The following is an 18,543-nucleotide window of genomic DNA, read 5'->3' as shown; positions in this document are numbered from 1 at the left end:
GTTGTGTGAATACGACACAGTCTCACGGCAGTTCGTGAATTAGTCACGAAAATGATTTGATTCGTGTACATAGACACGAACTTCCCTTTTTTTGTGACGCTCAGCATGACTTTCAACAACGTATTTTTCGTGCGTTTTCGTGCGAAAAAATAGACTTGGTTTGGCTTAGGAAACAAAACTACTTAGCGTGGTTTAGGTTAAAATAACTCCAGAAGTGCTGTAACTTACGTAAGGAAGTTACCTGACAAATAAATCATCTTTGACTTGTGGTTTCACACGAGACGACTTGATTTCATGCAAACCATCAGGAAAAAAAAAATTTGAAATTTATGCCTATGCACACAAATCAATACATTAAATGTGTGTGCATTTCACAAACTGCTGAGAGACTGGGCTGGTGAATAACATTCAAAAGTAAATTGAAGAATAAATGTCATGAGCCTCCATGTTGACACCGTGTTGTGGCTTTACCTCATGATGTGCTCTTTTAGCACTGAAACCTTGTGAAAACAGCACACTTCCTGAGAGCTTATCAGGTTCATATCTGTGTGAGTCACTGGGCTAATCTGAACTCCTGATTTTCAGCCAGTCAACTGCAGATTCAGAGTTACTCCACAGTCATTAATCTGCCTTTATAACTCAAGAGTCCCGGAGAAAAATGACTAATGTGCGGTTTATGAACTCCACTTCCCAGCAGAGCTGAAAATGAACTCTCCTCTAGTGTTTACGTTTTAAAAAACACAAATCCTCTTTTCACACTTCTATCACTCAGCCAGTGAGTTTTGATATCACAGCTTCTTTTTGTGAGGCTGGTTTACCCTTCTTGTTTGTTTTTGGGATTATGGGTTGCATCTGTAAGCGCTCCTAGCTCACTCACACAGTGCAGATTAGTGTTGTGGGGCAAAGTCAGCGAGAATCTGAAGCGAAGGTCATAAAACTGACTTGAAGTTGTCAGGGCAATTTCCACTGTGTAATACAGTAAGTAGTCCGATTTGCAGAGAGCATGGAGGTTTGACAAGCCCTTTAATTGAGATCAGCCTGCAGACACCTTCAACACATCATCCTCAAATGATATTATCCCATAGTCTGGTTTGTTCTACAAGCAGACTTGCAACTTCAAAGCACGTGCAATGTGTCTCTGGCGATGCAGGATTGATGCAAGTTGCTGCATAATTCATGCAGGGAAATGGCTTTTTATTCCTCTTGTACTCTGTTATTAAATACACAAACTACAGCAGCTGCTTTTCCTCTCGAATCACTCTGCGTCTCCTTGATTCTCTCACATTTGCATTGGCACTGCTGCAGCCCCTCTCTCTTGGTAGTTAATATAATATTTTCCAGATATGCCCAATGGACTGGAATGCAAGCACTTTGCAATGCAAATAAAGTCTTTGGGTAAAGGGGCGGAGCTGACATGTCGTTGCGCAAGTGTGGCCTCAGAATCGGCGATGCATGCACTCAAAGTAATTACTAAATAATTGCAGCGTGTTAAAGGCTAAAGGGAGAGGGCTCCAGGAGATGATACCCGTTCAGAGGAGAAGAGGAAGAAGAAGAAAAAGATGATAGCTTGTCTAAGCGGCAGCCCATAAATAGCCACCTTTTCTCATGAAAGGGAAACGTGATAGCCTCTCTATTACTCAAGAGGAAAGAATGCAAGTAAAGCATGAGCGGAAGAGAAGAGTGGAGCACAAACACGGCTTTGTCCTTCACCATATAAACAATATAACAGCAGCGGAGGAGCATTTCCATCCAGCCGCAAGTGATCAAAAGCAGAGAGGAGTAATTAAAGCGCTGTTGAGGAATATGAGAGGGAAAACAACACATCATTTGTTTTACAGCCTGGTGCGAACAAAAAAAAAAAAAACACAAACCCAACAAGCTCTCTCAATATATCTGTGAGTAATGGCATTCAGAGCAGCGATGGAACCGGATCACAAGCGCCACATATGGCCACAGTCAATCACAACTATTGCCTTTCTGTGCCAACAACAGCGTAATGCAACACGGAGGCGTTTTTATAAAGTGCTGCCTCAAAAAAACGCGAGCCGACAATCTCTCATTGTGTTGTGGATGGAAACATCCACATGGAAACATGATGCAAAGAGGTGGAGAGTTTAAAACGTGTCAGAGCTGGCTGAGCTCCGACACGCTTTATGACTCTGTGCCTCTTTCAACATCAGCATTACCAAATATCTAATATCTATCGCAGAGAACCATCTGAGCTGGTTCACCCCAAGCAGTCAGTACCGTTTGCGCAATTTCCGCTCGTATGTCAGTATTTGACACGCTTTTCTACCGAGAAATGAAATGACAGATCCTTATATAGGCGCAGGATTCTTGCGGATTTTCCCTCTTTATAACACAATTAACCTCATAGAGCGCAGCGGCTGCCTGATTGAGCGCAGCTGGACAAGTGCACATTCAGCAGTTGACACCACAATAGGCTGAAGTAAAGCTGGAGAGCTCTAGGTCAATCATTTATAACTGCTCTGGCACATCAATGTCACTATTGATGCGGTGTGTTTATATGAATGTTTCCGCCACCGGAGACTAAAAACATCCGCTGCTGCCAACTCTTCAAGATGCTGCTTAATAAAAAATGCTGCGAGAACACAGAGACATAAACAGCAATCATTCCTCATTATTCATCAGCAGATTAACATGCCTACCTCTCCATGGGTGCCCGTGCGTCCCTGGGGAGTATCCTCCGGTAGGAAATAAAGTTTGGAGCTTGATAAAAGTTGCTTGCTTGTTCTTTCTTCCCAGAGCAGCTGAAGCTCCGCTATGCAAATAGGATCCTCCGGTTTACATCTGACGAAGAAGAAGTCTCCCAGAGACAGAATCCTCGGTTTACCGTCCCGGTGACATTTAAAGGCTTTATAGAATATATATGGTCCATGTAAACCGCAAGACGAGCCCACCCACTGGAGAGGAAGAAATGGGAGAAATTAATGTATGTCTCATCAACTCATTTGGTAAACAAATCATCGTTTAAGAGGACACAAACATTTCAACCATCCATGCGTAATTACGCACGGCTGGCCAACATCACATTAGGAGATCTCTGGTTTTCTGCACACAATCAGTATCATGGAACTATTTTTAGATGTTCAACATATGACACAGATGTGCTCGCGCTAAATGCAATGTGTCAAACTTTTGTGGATGAGGCACGTGAGCGCATTTTACATGGAGGTGTCGATTAGCGCAATGCGATAAATATAAAACACAAATATAGACGGTTGATAAGAAACGTTACCTTCAGTGAGTTCGGCTCCATCTCGACGTTATGAATTGATTAAACTCAACACGCTCTCCAAACTTGCTGGCTTGAATGGATCTACGAAGGTCCTGGAAGGGACATATTCCTGTGGAGTTTAAAACATCGCGTATTAGCCGGTTAAGAGTAATGGGAAAAATATGTTTTGCGGTGAATAAACAGGATTAAATATTGTGTAAATCCGCGTATTTATTTATTGGAGTAAATCGGTGATTTTGATTTTTTCGGCGAATTTCTATCGAGCGTAATGGTGTGTTTGGACAAAATATTGACATATAATCATAATTATACACATTTTGAATTATCAGCAGATAGTTGTTGTGTTTAAAAATACTAAATATTGTTTTGGGAGAATGATGTGCCAACAGGAGCTTAACCTGTGCTCATATATTGTGTTTATGTGCTGTTCTCACACCGTGTGCCTTCCAGGACTTGTGTAAAAGACGTTCACTATGAAAGCACATTTCTCACAGTAATGACACTGAGGCGCTGCTGTGGATGCCTTCAAGAAACAATGTTACATGAAAGTTAATAGGGCTATCAAATGATTCCTCAAAAGGCGATGTGGGGCTCGTGAGGTGCCGGTTGGGCTCTGAACGGAACGCGCCATGCTTTATGGCTCAGGCACGCGCGGGTTGGCGTTAATGCTGAAAATAATAATGGCCTTTATGTATTTTTTTTTTTTTTTTTTTTTTTTTTTTGAGGCGAGCATGAAAAGACAAAATTGGCCGAGTTGGAAAGCTGGGCGTCACGAGACAGAATCCACGAGGCGGTCCATTACGCAGACATAAATCATGTTGAAACACCGCGCTGACCTTGTGAAGACAGCGGGATATAATGTGACATGGTTTAACACATTGGCACGATCAAAGCCTCTTATATAATTATGTTGATTAATATTTATTAGGCTGCCATAAACGCTGCGGATCACACAAATATTAGGAAGACCGATATAAAACTCTGAATTATTAATAATAGCTGTGATATTTATACGGAGTTACACAAACTTCACGCTTTCTATTTACATGAGTGGACTCATTGTGCCTTCAGTCTCGGCTGCTGAATGTGTCAGCTGTATTTTATGGGCTGTCTGGACTCATGAATGTGTTGCTTGCAGTACCCGGCTCTGTCCACAGCGCTGCGCTGTTTCTCCTCTGCTGTCATCATCCTCCTCCTGCAGCCTTTGGCCTGCATTTATCCACTACTCAGATCACAGAGCATGAAACAGCGACATAGGCCTACTTCTGACACCAGCTATTTCAAGTACACTATTACGCAATGCGCTTTCTTTTCCTGAAATGACGGCCGGAGCATACAGGCGCATTGATTCACAGCCAGAAAAGTGTTTTCCTGTGAAACGGACATGTTTCTCTTTCTCTTCTGGTTCTGCTGCTGTTATGAATGGCTGTCTGGTAGATATATTAAACACATATACAGTGGCATCAAGGCTCAGAGACAATGACTTTTAACTATTATGTCAATGGGGTTCAATAATATAATATAATATAATATAATATAACATAATATTACTACTATTGTACATTTCCAGAATTATTCTTATTCATTTCTTATTTATACCATTCTGGCATTCTGACTTTGACCAATCACAGGTCATTTCAGAGAAAGAGAGCGTTCCTATTGGCTGTTCATTCAACAGGGGCAGCTGTCAATCACTCACAAACTCCGATCAAACTGTCAAACTAGGCAGCTCTGATATGAATCAATATTCTGTTACTGTAATGCCTATTTCTCACATAAAATGTTTTCAGAATCATCTTGTAGTGTACTGTTTAGCTGTAAAATGAGAAAGTTTGCTCTGGCTGGTGGGCGGTGCTTGGTATTTCCTCTACTGATCTCAACATGGCTGCTGGGGTCACAAACTGTCTCATTTTACAGCTAAACAGTACATTACAAGATTTTTCTGAAAACATTTTACACGAGAAATTTATATTATAGTAACAGAATATTGATTCATATTTGATCAGCGCTGCCTTGTTTGACCATTTGATCAGAGTTTGCGAGTGATTGACAGCTGTTCAGAGATGGCAAGGCTCCAGCTCGGCTTTGATTGGTTGTTTTCCTCCGGTCTGTGAAATCTTGCAGATACCGTTAGGAGCGCCGGAGGACACAGAGGCACATGATTTTTTTCAGATTACCTGTCTCAGTTTTGTAAAAAAATACTTTTTTTTAATCATATTTGCTCCAATCTGCCTACTGCTGCTATAATAGATCCCACTTATAAGTATTTTGTATTTACTTTTTTGCACTTTAGTTATTTGTTATATATTGCACATTTAATGTAAATATTTGTACATATTTCATATTTCTTATATTCTCCTTTTCTTATTTTAATTTTAGTACTTATATTTCTTTACACATTTTGTGTTTATATTGTAGCATTATGTACACAATTTATATTCTACATATGCCTTTATTTCTTGTTTTCTTACATTTCTTTATGTTTATATAAGAATAACTGCAACGCCCCAATTTCCTCTTGGGATCAATCATTTTTTTCTGATTCTGATTAATATATTATAATATAATATAATGTAATACTACTGTACATTTTAAAAAAATATTCATATTAATTTATTATTTATACCATTCTGGCATTTATTTATTTAACACACTTAATAGATCCCACTTCTTAGCATTTTGTATTTACTTATTTGCACTGTGGTTATTTGTTATATATTGCATGTCTTAATGCAAATATTTGCACATATTTCATATTTCTTATATTCTCATGTTCTTATTTTTAATTTTAGTACTTACTTATATTTCTTTACATATATTGTGTTTATAGTGTATCATTATATACTTAATTTACATGTTACATACTGCTTTATTTCTATTTTTACATTTCTTTTTGTTTATACAAGAGAAACTGTAATGGCCCAATTTCCCCTCCGGGACCAATGAAGTATTTCTGAATTTGGTTAGTATAATATAATGTAATATAATGTAATATAATATAATATAATATAATATAATATAATATAATATAATATGATATAATATAATATAATATAAAACAGTTGGTAACAAGATCATCATTTCAGTCCTCTAAATGTCACCAGCAGAGTTTCTCTTCGCTGCCCTCTATTCAAAGGAGCAGCAGAACATGATGTATTCATACTAAAATAGCTGAGGCAATGTTCTGTGACACTCAGATATTTTAAGTACCAGTTTAGTGCACCAGTTCGTAGTAAAAGGTGCATTGCACAGAGGCTCGTTGTCTTACATGCGACTGCAGCAGTGTTGGGATCCTGCAGTGAATCTCATATAAACCGCGGCTCTCAGTGTTATCTCCCCTGATTTCTCTCCCAGCCATTTCAGTGGCTGAATCAATGGGGTTGCATTGTTAATGGCAGCCACTATAATGAAGTCCCTGGTTAATCAATGGCACCACTAGAGCTCTTATCTGGCAATTGCAAGTGTTTGCTTGTCAACAGCCGGAGACCCCTGCAGCACGACGACTGCAAAGTTGTGATGCAGATATTGATGTGGGTCGGTGTGACTGGAGCTACATGTTGAGAGATCTTTATTGATAATAAAGAGAGAGTCGTTGGACAAATGTGATGACATAATGTCAAAATTAGGGCTGTCAATCGATTAAAATATTTAATCGCGATTATGATCGTGCATGATTGTCCATGATTAATTGCAAATTAATCGCAAATTTTTTCTGTTCAAAATGTAAAAAAAAAAAGTATTTAATACTCGCATCAACATGGGAGTGGGCAAATATGCTTCCTTTATGCAAATATATGTATATATTCATTATTGGAAATCAATTACCAACACAAAACTATAACAAATATTGTCCAGAAACCCTCACAGGTACTGCATTTAGCATTAAAAAACATGCTCAAATCATAACATGGCAAACTGCAGCCCAACAGACAACAACAGCTGTCAGTGTGTCAGTGTGCTGACTTGACTATGACTTGCCCCCAAACTGCATATGATTATCATAAAGTGGAAATGTCTGTAAAGGGGAGCCTCGTGGGTACCCATAGAACCCATTTACATTCACATATCTGGAGGTCAGAGGTCAAGGGACAACTTTGAAAAAGGACATGCCAGTTTTTCCTTGCTGAAATTTAGCACAAGTTTGGAGTGTTATTTAGCCCCCTTCATGACAAGCTAGTATGACACGGTTGGTACCGATGGATTCCTTAGGCTTTGTAGTTTCATATGATACCGGCCCAGTGAAAAGGAAGAGAGGCAACCTTTTCACAATGTCTCTGAGATTAGATATGTTTGAATAAAGGACATCAATAAGATATATTTACATGGTTTAACACTGTGAGTGATGAAACATGAAAATAATTCATAAATTAATTTAAATAATATGGGTTCTACATTAGTCTATAGACAAATAAGTAGCTTGAGGAATACACTGTAAGCCATATTGAAGTTTAACATTAATTTCAGACACCGGTAATAGCTTAAATCCCCTTAAGTAAATCTGAAAGTAACCCTCTTTAAGTCCAGACTCGTATGTAGGTTGCGAATCTTTCAGGGTTTCCTTTTTATTCAGTTTATATTCATCAATTCCCAGATTTGGAATCACTGCTCACACACATTTGTTTATCAGGGCATTTCGCTGAGTCGCTGAGTTAAATAAGATCACTCCCTACATGAATATTCTTTGTTTCATTTTCAAAGCTCTGACACAAAACTTGTTCTTACCACTGTTTATGTGTTGTGTTGACTGCATGAGCGAGCCAAGAAGCCTGAAAAATCTCCACAAATGAAGGCACTAAAAAGGCCTTGAAATACTCTGAAGGAAAACTCGAGGCAGATACTTGCTTGTTTGTTGCCTATAGCAGAAATGAGTGGATAAGTGGTAAAACCTTCCTTTTTTCTAAGCACAGGTGTTCCACATTCTCCGAAATGAGGCAGCCTCAGCAGGGAGCCACAAATGAGTTTGGAAAGTCACCTCAAAATAGAGAGCTGGGTTTACAGTTTCAACCACAGCAAAGCAACACAAAAGCCATTAAAATAGCATATTCCTCCATAATTTTGACCATATGTTGACATGTCTTACTGATGAATATGAATGTTAGTTAGAATGGCTTCAAAATAATATTTATTTATAGAACCACCGCAGAGCTACAGGTAAGAAATCAACTGAGAGAGAGCTGCAGAGATCAATTTAAATCAAGCCTTTGATGGTCCAGCACAGAAGAAAGCAAAGGGAAATGATTTATTTGCATTTCTCAGTTCCTGTGAACAGAAAAACAGTTACCACACAGTTTTTAATTAAGCTCGTGAGCCTCCAACAACGGTAGAAATGTACGTTGACAGTAAAAGTACATTTTTAACAGTCCCCATTAAAGCTGTAACTTTGAGCAAATATGATAAAAGTTATTTTTTATAAAAACATTTTTTTTTTTATAAAACTTTTATAAATCCTGACAGTAGTACATAAGATTAATCATATGCGAAAAAAGCATGTTCCTCTGTGTCTACCTGTGCTCCTAATGGTATTTGCAAGATTTCACCGCGCCCAAAGGTAAATAACCAATCAGAGCCGAGCTGTCTCTGGGCAGCTGTGAATAACAATAAAACTCCGACCAAACGGTCAAACTAGGCCGCGCTGATCAAATATGAATCAAGATTCTGTTACTGTAATGCCCATTTCTCTCCTCAAATGTTTTCAGAAACATATTTAAGTGTACTGTTTAGTTGTAAAATGAGAAAGTTTGTGACAGTCAAGCCAAAGCCAAGCACTGCCCACCAGCCGGTTTAAAGAGGCGAAGTCCCTCCCCTTCCGGTGGACCACCATGAGAAAAAACAACAATTCAAAACAGGATTTTGCAAATCAAGAAAGTCTCAGTTTGTTGTAAAACTGTTGAAGTATCAGACTGTGAAAATACGTAATTAGAAAGACAACACAACCAAAAGTCTCCTTATTGTCGTCTCTCTCTCTGAAGCTACGATGCCTGTGTGTTTCCTACAGGGATGAACTCACACCAGCAACGGGTCTGATCCTTCTTTTTCTTCCCGGCTGATAAAAAGACCAGAAGTCGCTGGATAAAACACATCAGGTCAGATAACGTTACGTTTGTGCGTGGTCACAGCTAAGTTAGCTAGCTAGCTAGTGTTGGTGACGTATATTGTCTGAGACGAGAGATGTAGTTCACTGAGCGGTTTCACACAAAACTAAATGATACTACGACAAACTGAGACTTTCTTGACTCGCAACATGATCTTTTAAATTGGCGAACATCATATGTGTGATTCATGCCACAATTCAAACGGGATCAAAACATTATTTCTTTCTCACCGTTGACTACTGTACATATGTTTTCTGAAATAAGGACCCATGGTGGTCCACCAGAAGGAGGGATTTCATATTTTTAAATTAACATATCTTTTTATGGACAAGACCAATATGCAAAACCCAATAAATAAAACATTCAAAATATAACATAAACATGTCTTTTTTTTTTTTTTAGATGAATAAATACAAAAAAATTAAATTAACTAATGATTGTAATAAAACAACAAACGTCATTAAATAAGCATGCAATCTACAAAGATTGCTGGCTTTGATTCAAGCAAAACAAATCAAAGTGTTTCTTGTGTAGTTAAATCTGGACACATAAACTGCACCGCGGCCAATCATCAAAGTGAAGTCGTCAATGTCTACAACTGTTATTGTGCAATATTTTTCAATTTTTTTACATCAACAATGAATAACATTACTATGTGTATTTGAAAGGGGTCACTTGTAGTGACAAACCCACAGAGAATTATCACTTGACTCTGCAGCTCCCCACAACTCTACAGAGCGTTTAGCTTCTTTTAGCAAATATTTTTGGTTTTCTGCCCACAACTCTAGTGTTTTGGTCTGATAAACCCACTGTAAAGTTAGCAACTAGCTGGTGAACATAGCATTTAGCAGCTAGAGACAGAAATTTCCCTCAGAAGTAAAGAGCAAAACTGAGCTAAAAAGACAGAGAATATTGGACTTACATTGGTCAGGTGGCCAGAAACACGACTCCAAATGAATGATAATGTTGCTCAAAATCTGCTGGATGTGAAATTAGGTGACAGTTCAGTACAAGTTCGTCATATTAACTGAAAAAGTGATAATAAGAATGTCAGCTTGTTTCCACTGCCCTCAAGTAGACACAGAATCATTTATTACAAGTTTAAAGGTGCAATCGATAACATTGATAACATTCACCCTCTAGATGTCGCATTCTCCCTCCCCCGTTCCATTGCATTCACTTCACAACAAGTGGTTGCCAGTTTGTTGCACAACCGGCATATTTTGTGGTCAAGTGGAGTGACTCAGACAGACAGTCATGTCAAGTGATGAATCTTTAGTGGTGGAGTAATGAAGTCATTTCTCAACATGTAGCTATAGGCCTACATCAGGGTGTGTGTGTTTGTGTGTGTGTGTGTGTGTTGGTTACCCTCTCCCCCCCATCTAATGCGCATCTTCGTCATACATTGTTTGAGGGAATTATAACGTTAAATAACTGGCGTAACCGTCCCGATTGCTAAGATGCTAACGTAGGTCCTCAGCAATTGAAGCTGTTATTTTTCTCATTTCGACAGTCTAACCGGTGACAACACATTAGTTAAGGTTGTATAAGACTATGACTGTAGGTACAGTAGTTGTTGTTGGTTTAGTTTTAAAATGCTGGATTGTAATTTTATGGGTTATTGTTGTTCGGAAGATGAAAGCTGAAGTAGGCGAGACTGGAGCAAATATGATTAAAAAAGGTTATTTGTATAAAACGGTCGCTATACCCTGACAGTAGTACATGAAACAGTTAACTTGACAAAGAATCATGTCCCTCTGTGTCCTCCGATGTCCTCCAGTGTTCCTAACGGCATCTACAGATTTCACAGACCGGAGGAAAACAACCAATCAGAGCTGATCTGGAGTCTGCCGTCCAGCTGCCGTCTATGAGAGCCGGCTGTTAATCACTCGTGAACTCCGACCAAATGGTCAAACTAGGCAGCACTGATCAAATATGAATCAATATTCTGTTACGTTAATGCCTATTTCTCTCCTCAAATGTTTTCAGAAACATCTTGTAGTGCACGGTTTAGCTGTAAAATGAGAAAGTTTGTGACACCACCGCCATGTTGAGATCTCTTGAGGGAATACCAAGCACCGCCCACCTGCCAGAGCACAGCCAATAGGAACGCTCTCTCTCTGAAATGACCTGTGATTGGTCAAAGTCTCCCATCATAGGCTAGATTTTCTAAAGCCTGAGAACATAGCCATGAGGAGGGGCAGAAGTCTAGTTATCTCTCAGAACACTTTATAATATGATTTTTTGCCCAATGATGCCAAACAATTGTTGCCTACTGAAGCTTTAAGCTATGATAGATAATATGTGCTATGCTACGTCAGTTGTCGCTTGTTGCCATGGTAAAAAGTCAGGTATTCTGCAACCTGATGGAGGCAGCCTCCTTTTATTGCTGAGCACTCGGGATTGGTACCGGAGTGAAGCCGGGCGCTTACTGTCAAACTCAGACATTTATCCGTTTTTTCCGCACTGACTGGCAACTTGATCGCTGACGACACAGAGATACCACGTGATACTAACGTTGTTATGCTATTGGCTCACAAGCCTTGTTAGAAGTGGGAACTGAACGTCAGATATCTTCCAAAGAGATAAACAAAACATGAATTTTGGACCCGCCAAAAATTTTAAAAAGATTAATTTACAATCACAATAACCAAAAACAATAAAAAAATATTTTCTATGCTAATATTCAGTTTTGTACCATTAACGGACACTTGTACCAATTGGTAGAGCTTTTTTATGACAAAATATTTGACTGTTTGTGGGTATTCATGTACCTCATTCTGTTCAGTGAGCCTGAATGTTTTTGGGTCTAACACACTTAAAGGGGATCACCACCTAAATTAAGAATTCCAATATGTTATTTCCAAGGCCTGAAGTAAAGGTCAATCAATATCTGTGAACATAAGCTCCTCTCTCTCAAAGCCAGAAACCAGAGAAGTAAGCCTCAAACTTGTGATGTCATAAAGTCTGGAGCTGCTCCGTAGACAATGAATGGAAGATTTTATGGACCCACGGAATGTTTGATTTCTTTTTATACCTAAATTAACTTTATACCATTGTAGTGTTGTCAGCTGTGAAACAGAAAATGTTCCCATATAGTCAGATCATTCCCCTGGGTGCTCTCAGTGTCATCTAGAACATCTCTCCCTATTCATCGTCTATGGAGCAGCTCCACACTTTATACCTTATGACATCACAAGTTTGAGTTTAGCACTCTAGTTTTTGGATTTGGGAGAGAGTTGTTCATGTTTACTAATATTTTTTTGACTGTCTTAGACCATAAGAATAACATGTATGAAATTTTAAAATGGGCATAGTTCCCCTTTAAACCAAAAACTAGAGATATCTCAATCAAGTAGTCTTAAGTAAAACAAATCTACAGTGGGGGAAGATGTACTTTACTTTATTTTACTTTAATATTTTTGATATGTTTTTAACCTCTCTCCCTCATTCATTTCTCTCTCTCAATGTGATATCAGGATCCACATTTGTAATAGCGCTGCCAGGCATTATGAAAATCTACAGATGACTAAAGCAAGAAAGCTTCTGAGAAATTAGGGCAACACACTCCGTCTCCTGCTCATTCCACATGCACAACTGCACTACCCAGTGGATATCCATCTATCATCAATGGAAAGCCCTGGGACATTAATAATCCATCAAATAAATTTGTCCACAGGAACACGTTTCAATAGTAACTTTACACCTGAGTCTTTGTGCCGCTGTAATCACATGACAATGGCCCCCGTCTGCAGCGTGACTTTAGGAAAGGTAACAGGAGATCTGAGCGATGTCGCTGGGCTAATTTTAGCCTCTTAGACTCATTATAACGCGGTGTAACATTTCTCTTCATTCAATCACGTGTGAGTCCACCTACAGTGGACAGCACATGCACACAAGAAATCCAATTAGTTTAGTGAAAGGATTGCTTTTAATCAGGACTTAAAGTCTGATATGTTCATCTGGAGGCTATTTGAGATGATTTCTGTGTGTATTAGCAGGTGTCAGCCAGTGTACTGTTGGCTGAATATTAACTGACTTAGCTCATAAATATCTGTGATGCAGTGATATCTTCAGAACATCAAAGGAGTTGCAGCATGCACTGAACTGTGTGGAATATTACTGTTCACAGCAGAATACATTCATCTCTTTTTGTTCTTATCTATTATCACGCTTGTTTATCTGAGCTACCATACTTCATCATGTTTTATGCATAATTTATGCTTCCTGCAATCAATCTATTCAATTCCAATATTCAACATTGAGGTTCCAACAAGCCAATTATTGTATCCATTCATGGCCACGGCTATTGATCACACCTAATATCGTATATTTATATGTATGTTAGGAGCCGTAATTCACGAGGCAAACATTGGTTGGCCCAGTCTGAATGACTGCCACGACAATGAACTAATTGCCTGCAAAACACAATTTCACATTCATGGGCCACTATTACAGCTGAATTGTTTGATAATGTCAAGTGAGTCATTTTATTAAGCGCCACGCAAATGTAATCATGCGGCAGGGCGACGTGAATTCGAGTGTATACAAGTGTTAATATCACTATGGGTTTTTAGGTTATTACCGCCGCCGCAAATGTAAATTTGCCTCATTGATGGAGAGTGCTCAGCTGAATCAGAAATGTGCAAACCGCAAACAAAATAGGCTGCTTCATTCCTCTGCCATCTGCATACACATCAAGACTCACAAACACACACACACACACACACACACACACAGACTCGCATTTTATATCTCCCCATCTGAAACCGGGATTAGAACCATGAATAATGTATTTATGTAAATGTCTGATGGGTATAACTATAAAAGATGAGAGTGATTGAAAAGGCATTTTGTTAGATTGAGTTACTGCCTGTGAGTTATGGATGTTTTCAGTGCAGGGAGAGAGAGAGGAATCTAAAAAAAAAAAAAAAAGCTGTATTTTGGAAGCAAAGAGGTCACAGAGTCACCTCTATATCTGAGGAATACATTAATATGCAACCTTTTTCTCTCGGTGCATTCCAAACATCAGTCAGGTTATTACACCCAGCGGTCAAACTATCATTGACTATGAAGTCGCTGAGGAGAGTGACCTCACCATTTATCATCTGGGTAATGCATCACCGACTGTCTTTTCTGTCAAACACTGAATTGTTATAAAATGGCTATAAATGTCAGCAGACATCTATGATCAGATTATTCACTGGTGCGTGTCTCCCTCCTATCTGGGCTGAGAGTACTGCATTTTGCAGGGCTGGTTTAAGGCATAGGCCATATAGGAAATAAATTCCTAATTTTTTGCATAGAAGTAGCAAATGAACAAATTAGGACTTTCAACGTTATGAATGCGTTAATGTGTTATTATTGCAAAATAATTTTAACACCACTAATTTCTTTAATGCATTATTGCAATCGATCTTTCGGAGGTTGTAACAAGCTCATTTTTAAAGCTAGAGTGAAGATCCTGGCATCATATGAAACTAGACAACTAGTCATACTAGCTTGTCGACAAGGAGGTTAAATAACGCTATGAAGTTGCTCTAAATTTGGCGGGATAAAACTGTCATGCCATTTTCAATGCGGTCCCTTGACCTCTGAACTCCAGATATGTGAATGTAAATGGGTTCTATGGGTACCCATGAGTCTCCCCTTTACAGACATGCCCACTTTATGATAATCACATGCTGTTTGGAGCAAGTCATAGTCAAGTCAGCACACTGACAGCTGTTGTTGCCTGTTGGGCTGCAGTTTGCCATGTTATGATTTGAGCATATTGTTTTATGCTAAATGCAGTACCTGTGACGATACTTGTCATTGTTTTTTGTTGTTAATTGATTTCCAATAATAAATATATACAGTACATACATTTGCATAAAGAAATGAAAATAAGTAAAAAAAAAATGAACGATTAATTTACGATTAATCATGGACACTCAAACGATCAATCGCAATTCAATATTTTTATCGATTGACAGTCCTATTTATAATAAATACAGTTATTTATGAAAAGAAAACCATTTAATTTTTGTCTTAAAACAATTGCGATGTCAGATGTGTGTTGCGGTTTACGGGATTAGGGTTAGGGTCCTCAGGGGTTGAACCCTAACTCTAGATTGGCGGTGTCACCTAGAGCGGCGGCGGGGGAAGGCTCCGAATCCAAATTTCCAAAAGGGCTAGAGCCGGCCCTGGCATTATGTATATGTGAAATAACTGCATGTATAGGCAATTACAATGCAGCCGTTTTACCACCCGATTCGACTGATAACAGTCCATTAAATAGGCGTTATCAGTCGCTATAAGCAATATAGATGTGGGTCAATATGGACCTACTATGCCTACTACGTTCTAAAAGGGAAAGTGAAACTTAACACTTTCTAACATGTTGTAAAACTGAATGAAACATTAAGTTTTGAACACAAACAAAAAGGCTTCTTTAGGTTTAAGTAATAAAACTACAACTTCTTTAGGTTTAGGCAATAAAACTACAACTTCTTTAGGTTTAGGTAATAAAATTACAACTTCTTTAGGTTTAGGCAATAAAACTACAACTTGTTTAGGTTTAGGCCACAAAACTACAACTTCTTTAGGTTTAGGCAGCAAAACTACAACTTCTTTAGGTTTAGGTAATAAAATTACAACTTCTTTAGGTTTAGGCAATAAAACTACAACTTGTTTAGGTTTAGGCAACAAAACTACAACTTCTTTAGGTTTAGGTAATAAAACTACAACGTCTTTAGGTTTAGGCAAAAAAACAACAACACTTAGTTAAGTTTAGGGAAAAACATTGTGTTTTGGGTGAAAATAACTAGAAACACAAAGACAACTACACAGTGTTGGTTTCACATGGGATGTGAACTCCGATTTCCTAGGTGAAGACCCTGTGTTTTGTGTGCCATCCATCGTCTTTGACGTCCACCCATTATGAAGATTCACACTGTCTGTACTACAGCACCTGACTTCCGCTTCGGCTCCTATTACTACGGTCGCTAGAGGTCGCTGTCGTGTTCTTTTATACCTTCTTTCTGTGATCTACCATGTGAATATATAAATATAAAACCTACTAGTGTGTATAGTAGGCCCCTGTTGACCCACATCTATGGGGCTTATAGCGACTGACAACGCCTATTTAATAGCCTGACAACAGTCTAATCGGCTTGTTTTACACTGGTAGTTTTCAAGATTCGTCATAATGTATTCTATTTGAATAACAGCTTCAGTTGTCATGTGTGCAACACTGTTGTAATCTGTGTAATCCCTGTGATGTATCTGCAAGTCGGGACACAGCAATCAGCCCGCTCATGAATGGAGACGATGGATACGTTTTGAAATATGACTGACAACTGCTGAATTGTTTCATTACAGCAGCGCAGGAGAGGAAATACAGTATTTTGTTCAGAGCTCAGAGCCTGAGCACACATATTAAAGAGGAAAAAAAAAACTCTCAGCATTAATAATTTATCTCATTTTATAAGGCAATTTAGCAGTCACTTGAAGTTGCTATGGTGACAGGGGGGTATTTTGAGACAACTAATGACCTATGCAAAACCCACTCACTGTAAACTTCACTCAAGCTAAATGAGATTGCTGTCTGTGCTGTGTGTGATACATGGCTGAGAACTTAATCCCCACGCTATGCTTGGCCTTTTTCTGCACAGGACAAATTAAGGTTCTTAATATCAATGTAAAACATCTGTGGGCTGTTTACTGTACGGGGAATATGAGCCAAGTAGCAACCGGGGGCCAGCACGGCGCTGCATAATAGTCTTTTGTTTTGATTGCTAATGCAGAATTCATAACAGTTGTCAGGTTAAGGTCAGAAAAAACCCAGCGAGTGAAAGGAAAATGAATACTCGTGATATGGTTTGAACGTAACTCAATATGTTTCACACTAAATCCCCTTCAATATCTCTTTATTTGTCGGCTTACGTCAAAGATTCCACATTGGAAAAGCTTTGAAGACTCGCTCTGTTCTGAGGCGAATCATATTTGTCCAATAACTGCTTGGCCTGTTGCAGCTGTTGGGGCTGAGACAGAATGAGTCATGTGTTACCCATTTAAGTCCAATTTCTCCCATGCAAATGCCTGACATGTGTGACTCTGCAGGGCCCCGAGTTGAAACAGTATTTTTGAAACGGGGGAGAGAGAATCAAGGCCAGAGCTGTGTGACCATTTAGCCACCTGCTTCACCCGTGACCTGCACTGTTTAAAGAAAGTTTATATTTGGGGAAACAATCCACTCGTGTTGTTTCTGACATGGCATTAAAGCAGGCGCAGCTGCCATGAAATTAAATGAATAAACAAAGGAGGAATGGATTGTGTGGTTTCTCCTTAAAAGGAGTCCCTCTTTTGGAAAATATGAGTTACTGTATATCCACTGAGCTGTGGCAACTGTGTGAAAACATTTTTCATCCCTAAAAATAGACACACAAGAAGCAATGGCTGCTAATTTTAATAACACCTCCTCAGTCTCTGCCTCTCCTTCTCTACATAGTGAGCTGAGCCTTTTTGTTCATTAGCATAAATGTCAGGTTGACTAATAAAGGTGCGACTCCCAGAGCTGCTCGGCTCCGCGTGGAAGCTGTGGTGTTGAGTGCCACCTGTTGGGATACAGCAGTAATGACATGGAGCTGGTGACAGCTGTATTAAACAGGATTACAGAGGGTAATTCACAGTGTAACATAATAGCCAAGTTATTAATTAGCCAGTCTTTGGAGAGGTGTAGCTGTTGGCCACAGCCTGCTGATAAAAGCTGCACTGGAGCTTCCTGCTCTACAAAATGCATGTGCAAGTAAGCAGGGGGAGCGAGTAACTAAGTACATTTACTCAATAATTTTTAGATGCTTGGACTTTACTTGCATATTTGCATTTTCTGCTACTTACTTCACTACATTTCAGAGGGACATATTACTGTTTTACTGCACCACTTTTATTTGATAACTTTAGTTACTTTTCAGATTAATAACACAAAATATAATCAACAAAAAAATTATGTATCATTATAGGTTGAGATGAGGCTTTATTGATCCTCGGGGTAAATTCACAAGCTACTATAAGGCAATTAAAATTAGCTCCACATTTATCGTTGCAACATTAAAGCGGCAGTAGGCGGAATATTTTTAGCATCATTGAGCAAAATTTCCATAATAACCTTGCAGCATATTGTAATTCAAGTGTTCTGAGAGATAACTAGAC

The 18,543-nt window shown here is 38.9% G+C and overlaps 1 protein-coding gene and 1 long non-coding RNA gene across 2 annotated transcripts in view; one reads left to right on the top strand and one right to left on the bottom strand.

Annotated features, from left to right (window-relative positions):
* Positions 1-3,400, bottom strand: part of arid5b (AT-rich interaction domain 5B) — a 100,233-nt gene extending 96,833 nt beyond the window's left edge. Inside the window, exons 1-2 of the mRNA XM_037781696.1 lie at positions 3,260-3,400; positions 2,670-2,924 (exon numbers count right to left, since the gene is read on the bottom strand). Coding sequence (XP_037637624.1) covers positions 2,670-2,924; positions 3,260-3,280 — 276 coding nt within the window. The 5' untranslated portion in view covers positions 3,281-3,400. The remainder of the gene's footprint in view (positions 1-2,669; positions 2,925-3,259) is intronic.
* Positions 1-11,196, top strand: part of LOC119495337 — a 29,727-nt gene extending 18,531 nt beyond the window's left edge. The window contains exons 3-4 of the long non-coding RNA XR_005208450.1: positions 6,431-6,440; positions 11,185-11,196. This is a non-coding gene — a long non-coding RNA (uncharacterized LOC119495337). The remainder of the gene's footprint in view (positions 1-6,430; positions 6,441-11,184) is intronic.
* The last annotated feature ends 7,347 nt before the right edge of the window (positions 11,197-18,543 follow it).

The sequence above is a fragment of the Sebastes umbrosus genome, chromosome 10 (genome assembly GCF_015220745.1).
Source record: "Sebastes umbrosus isolate fSebUmb1 chromosome 10, fSebUmb1.pri, whole genome shotgun sequence".
Taxonomy (NCBI): Eukaryota; Metazoa; Chordata; class Actinopteri; order Perciformes; family Sebastidae; genus Sebastes; species Sebastes umbrosus.
This window is presented reverse-complemented; position numbering and strand designations above follow the sequence as displayed.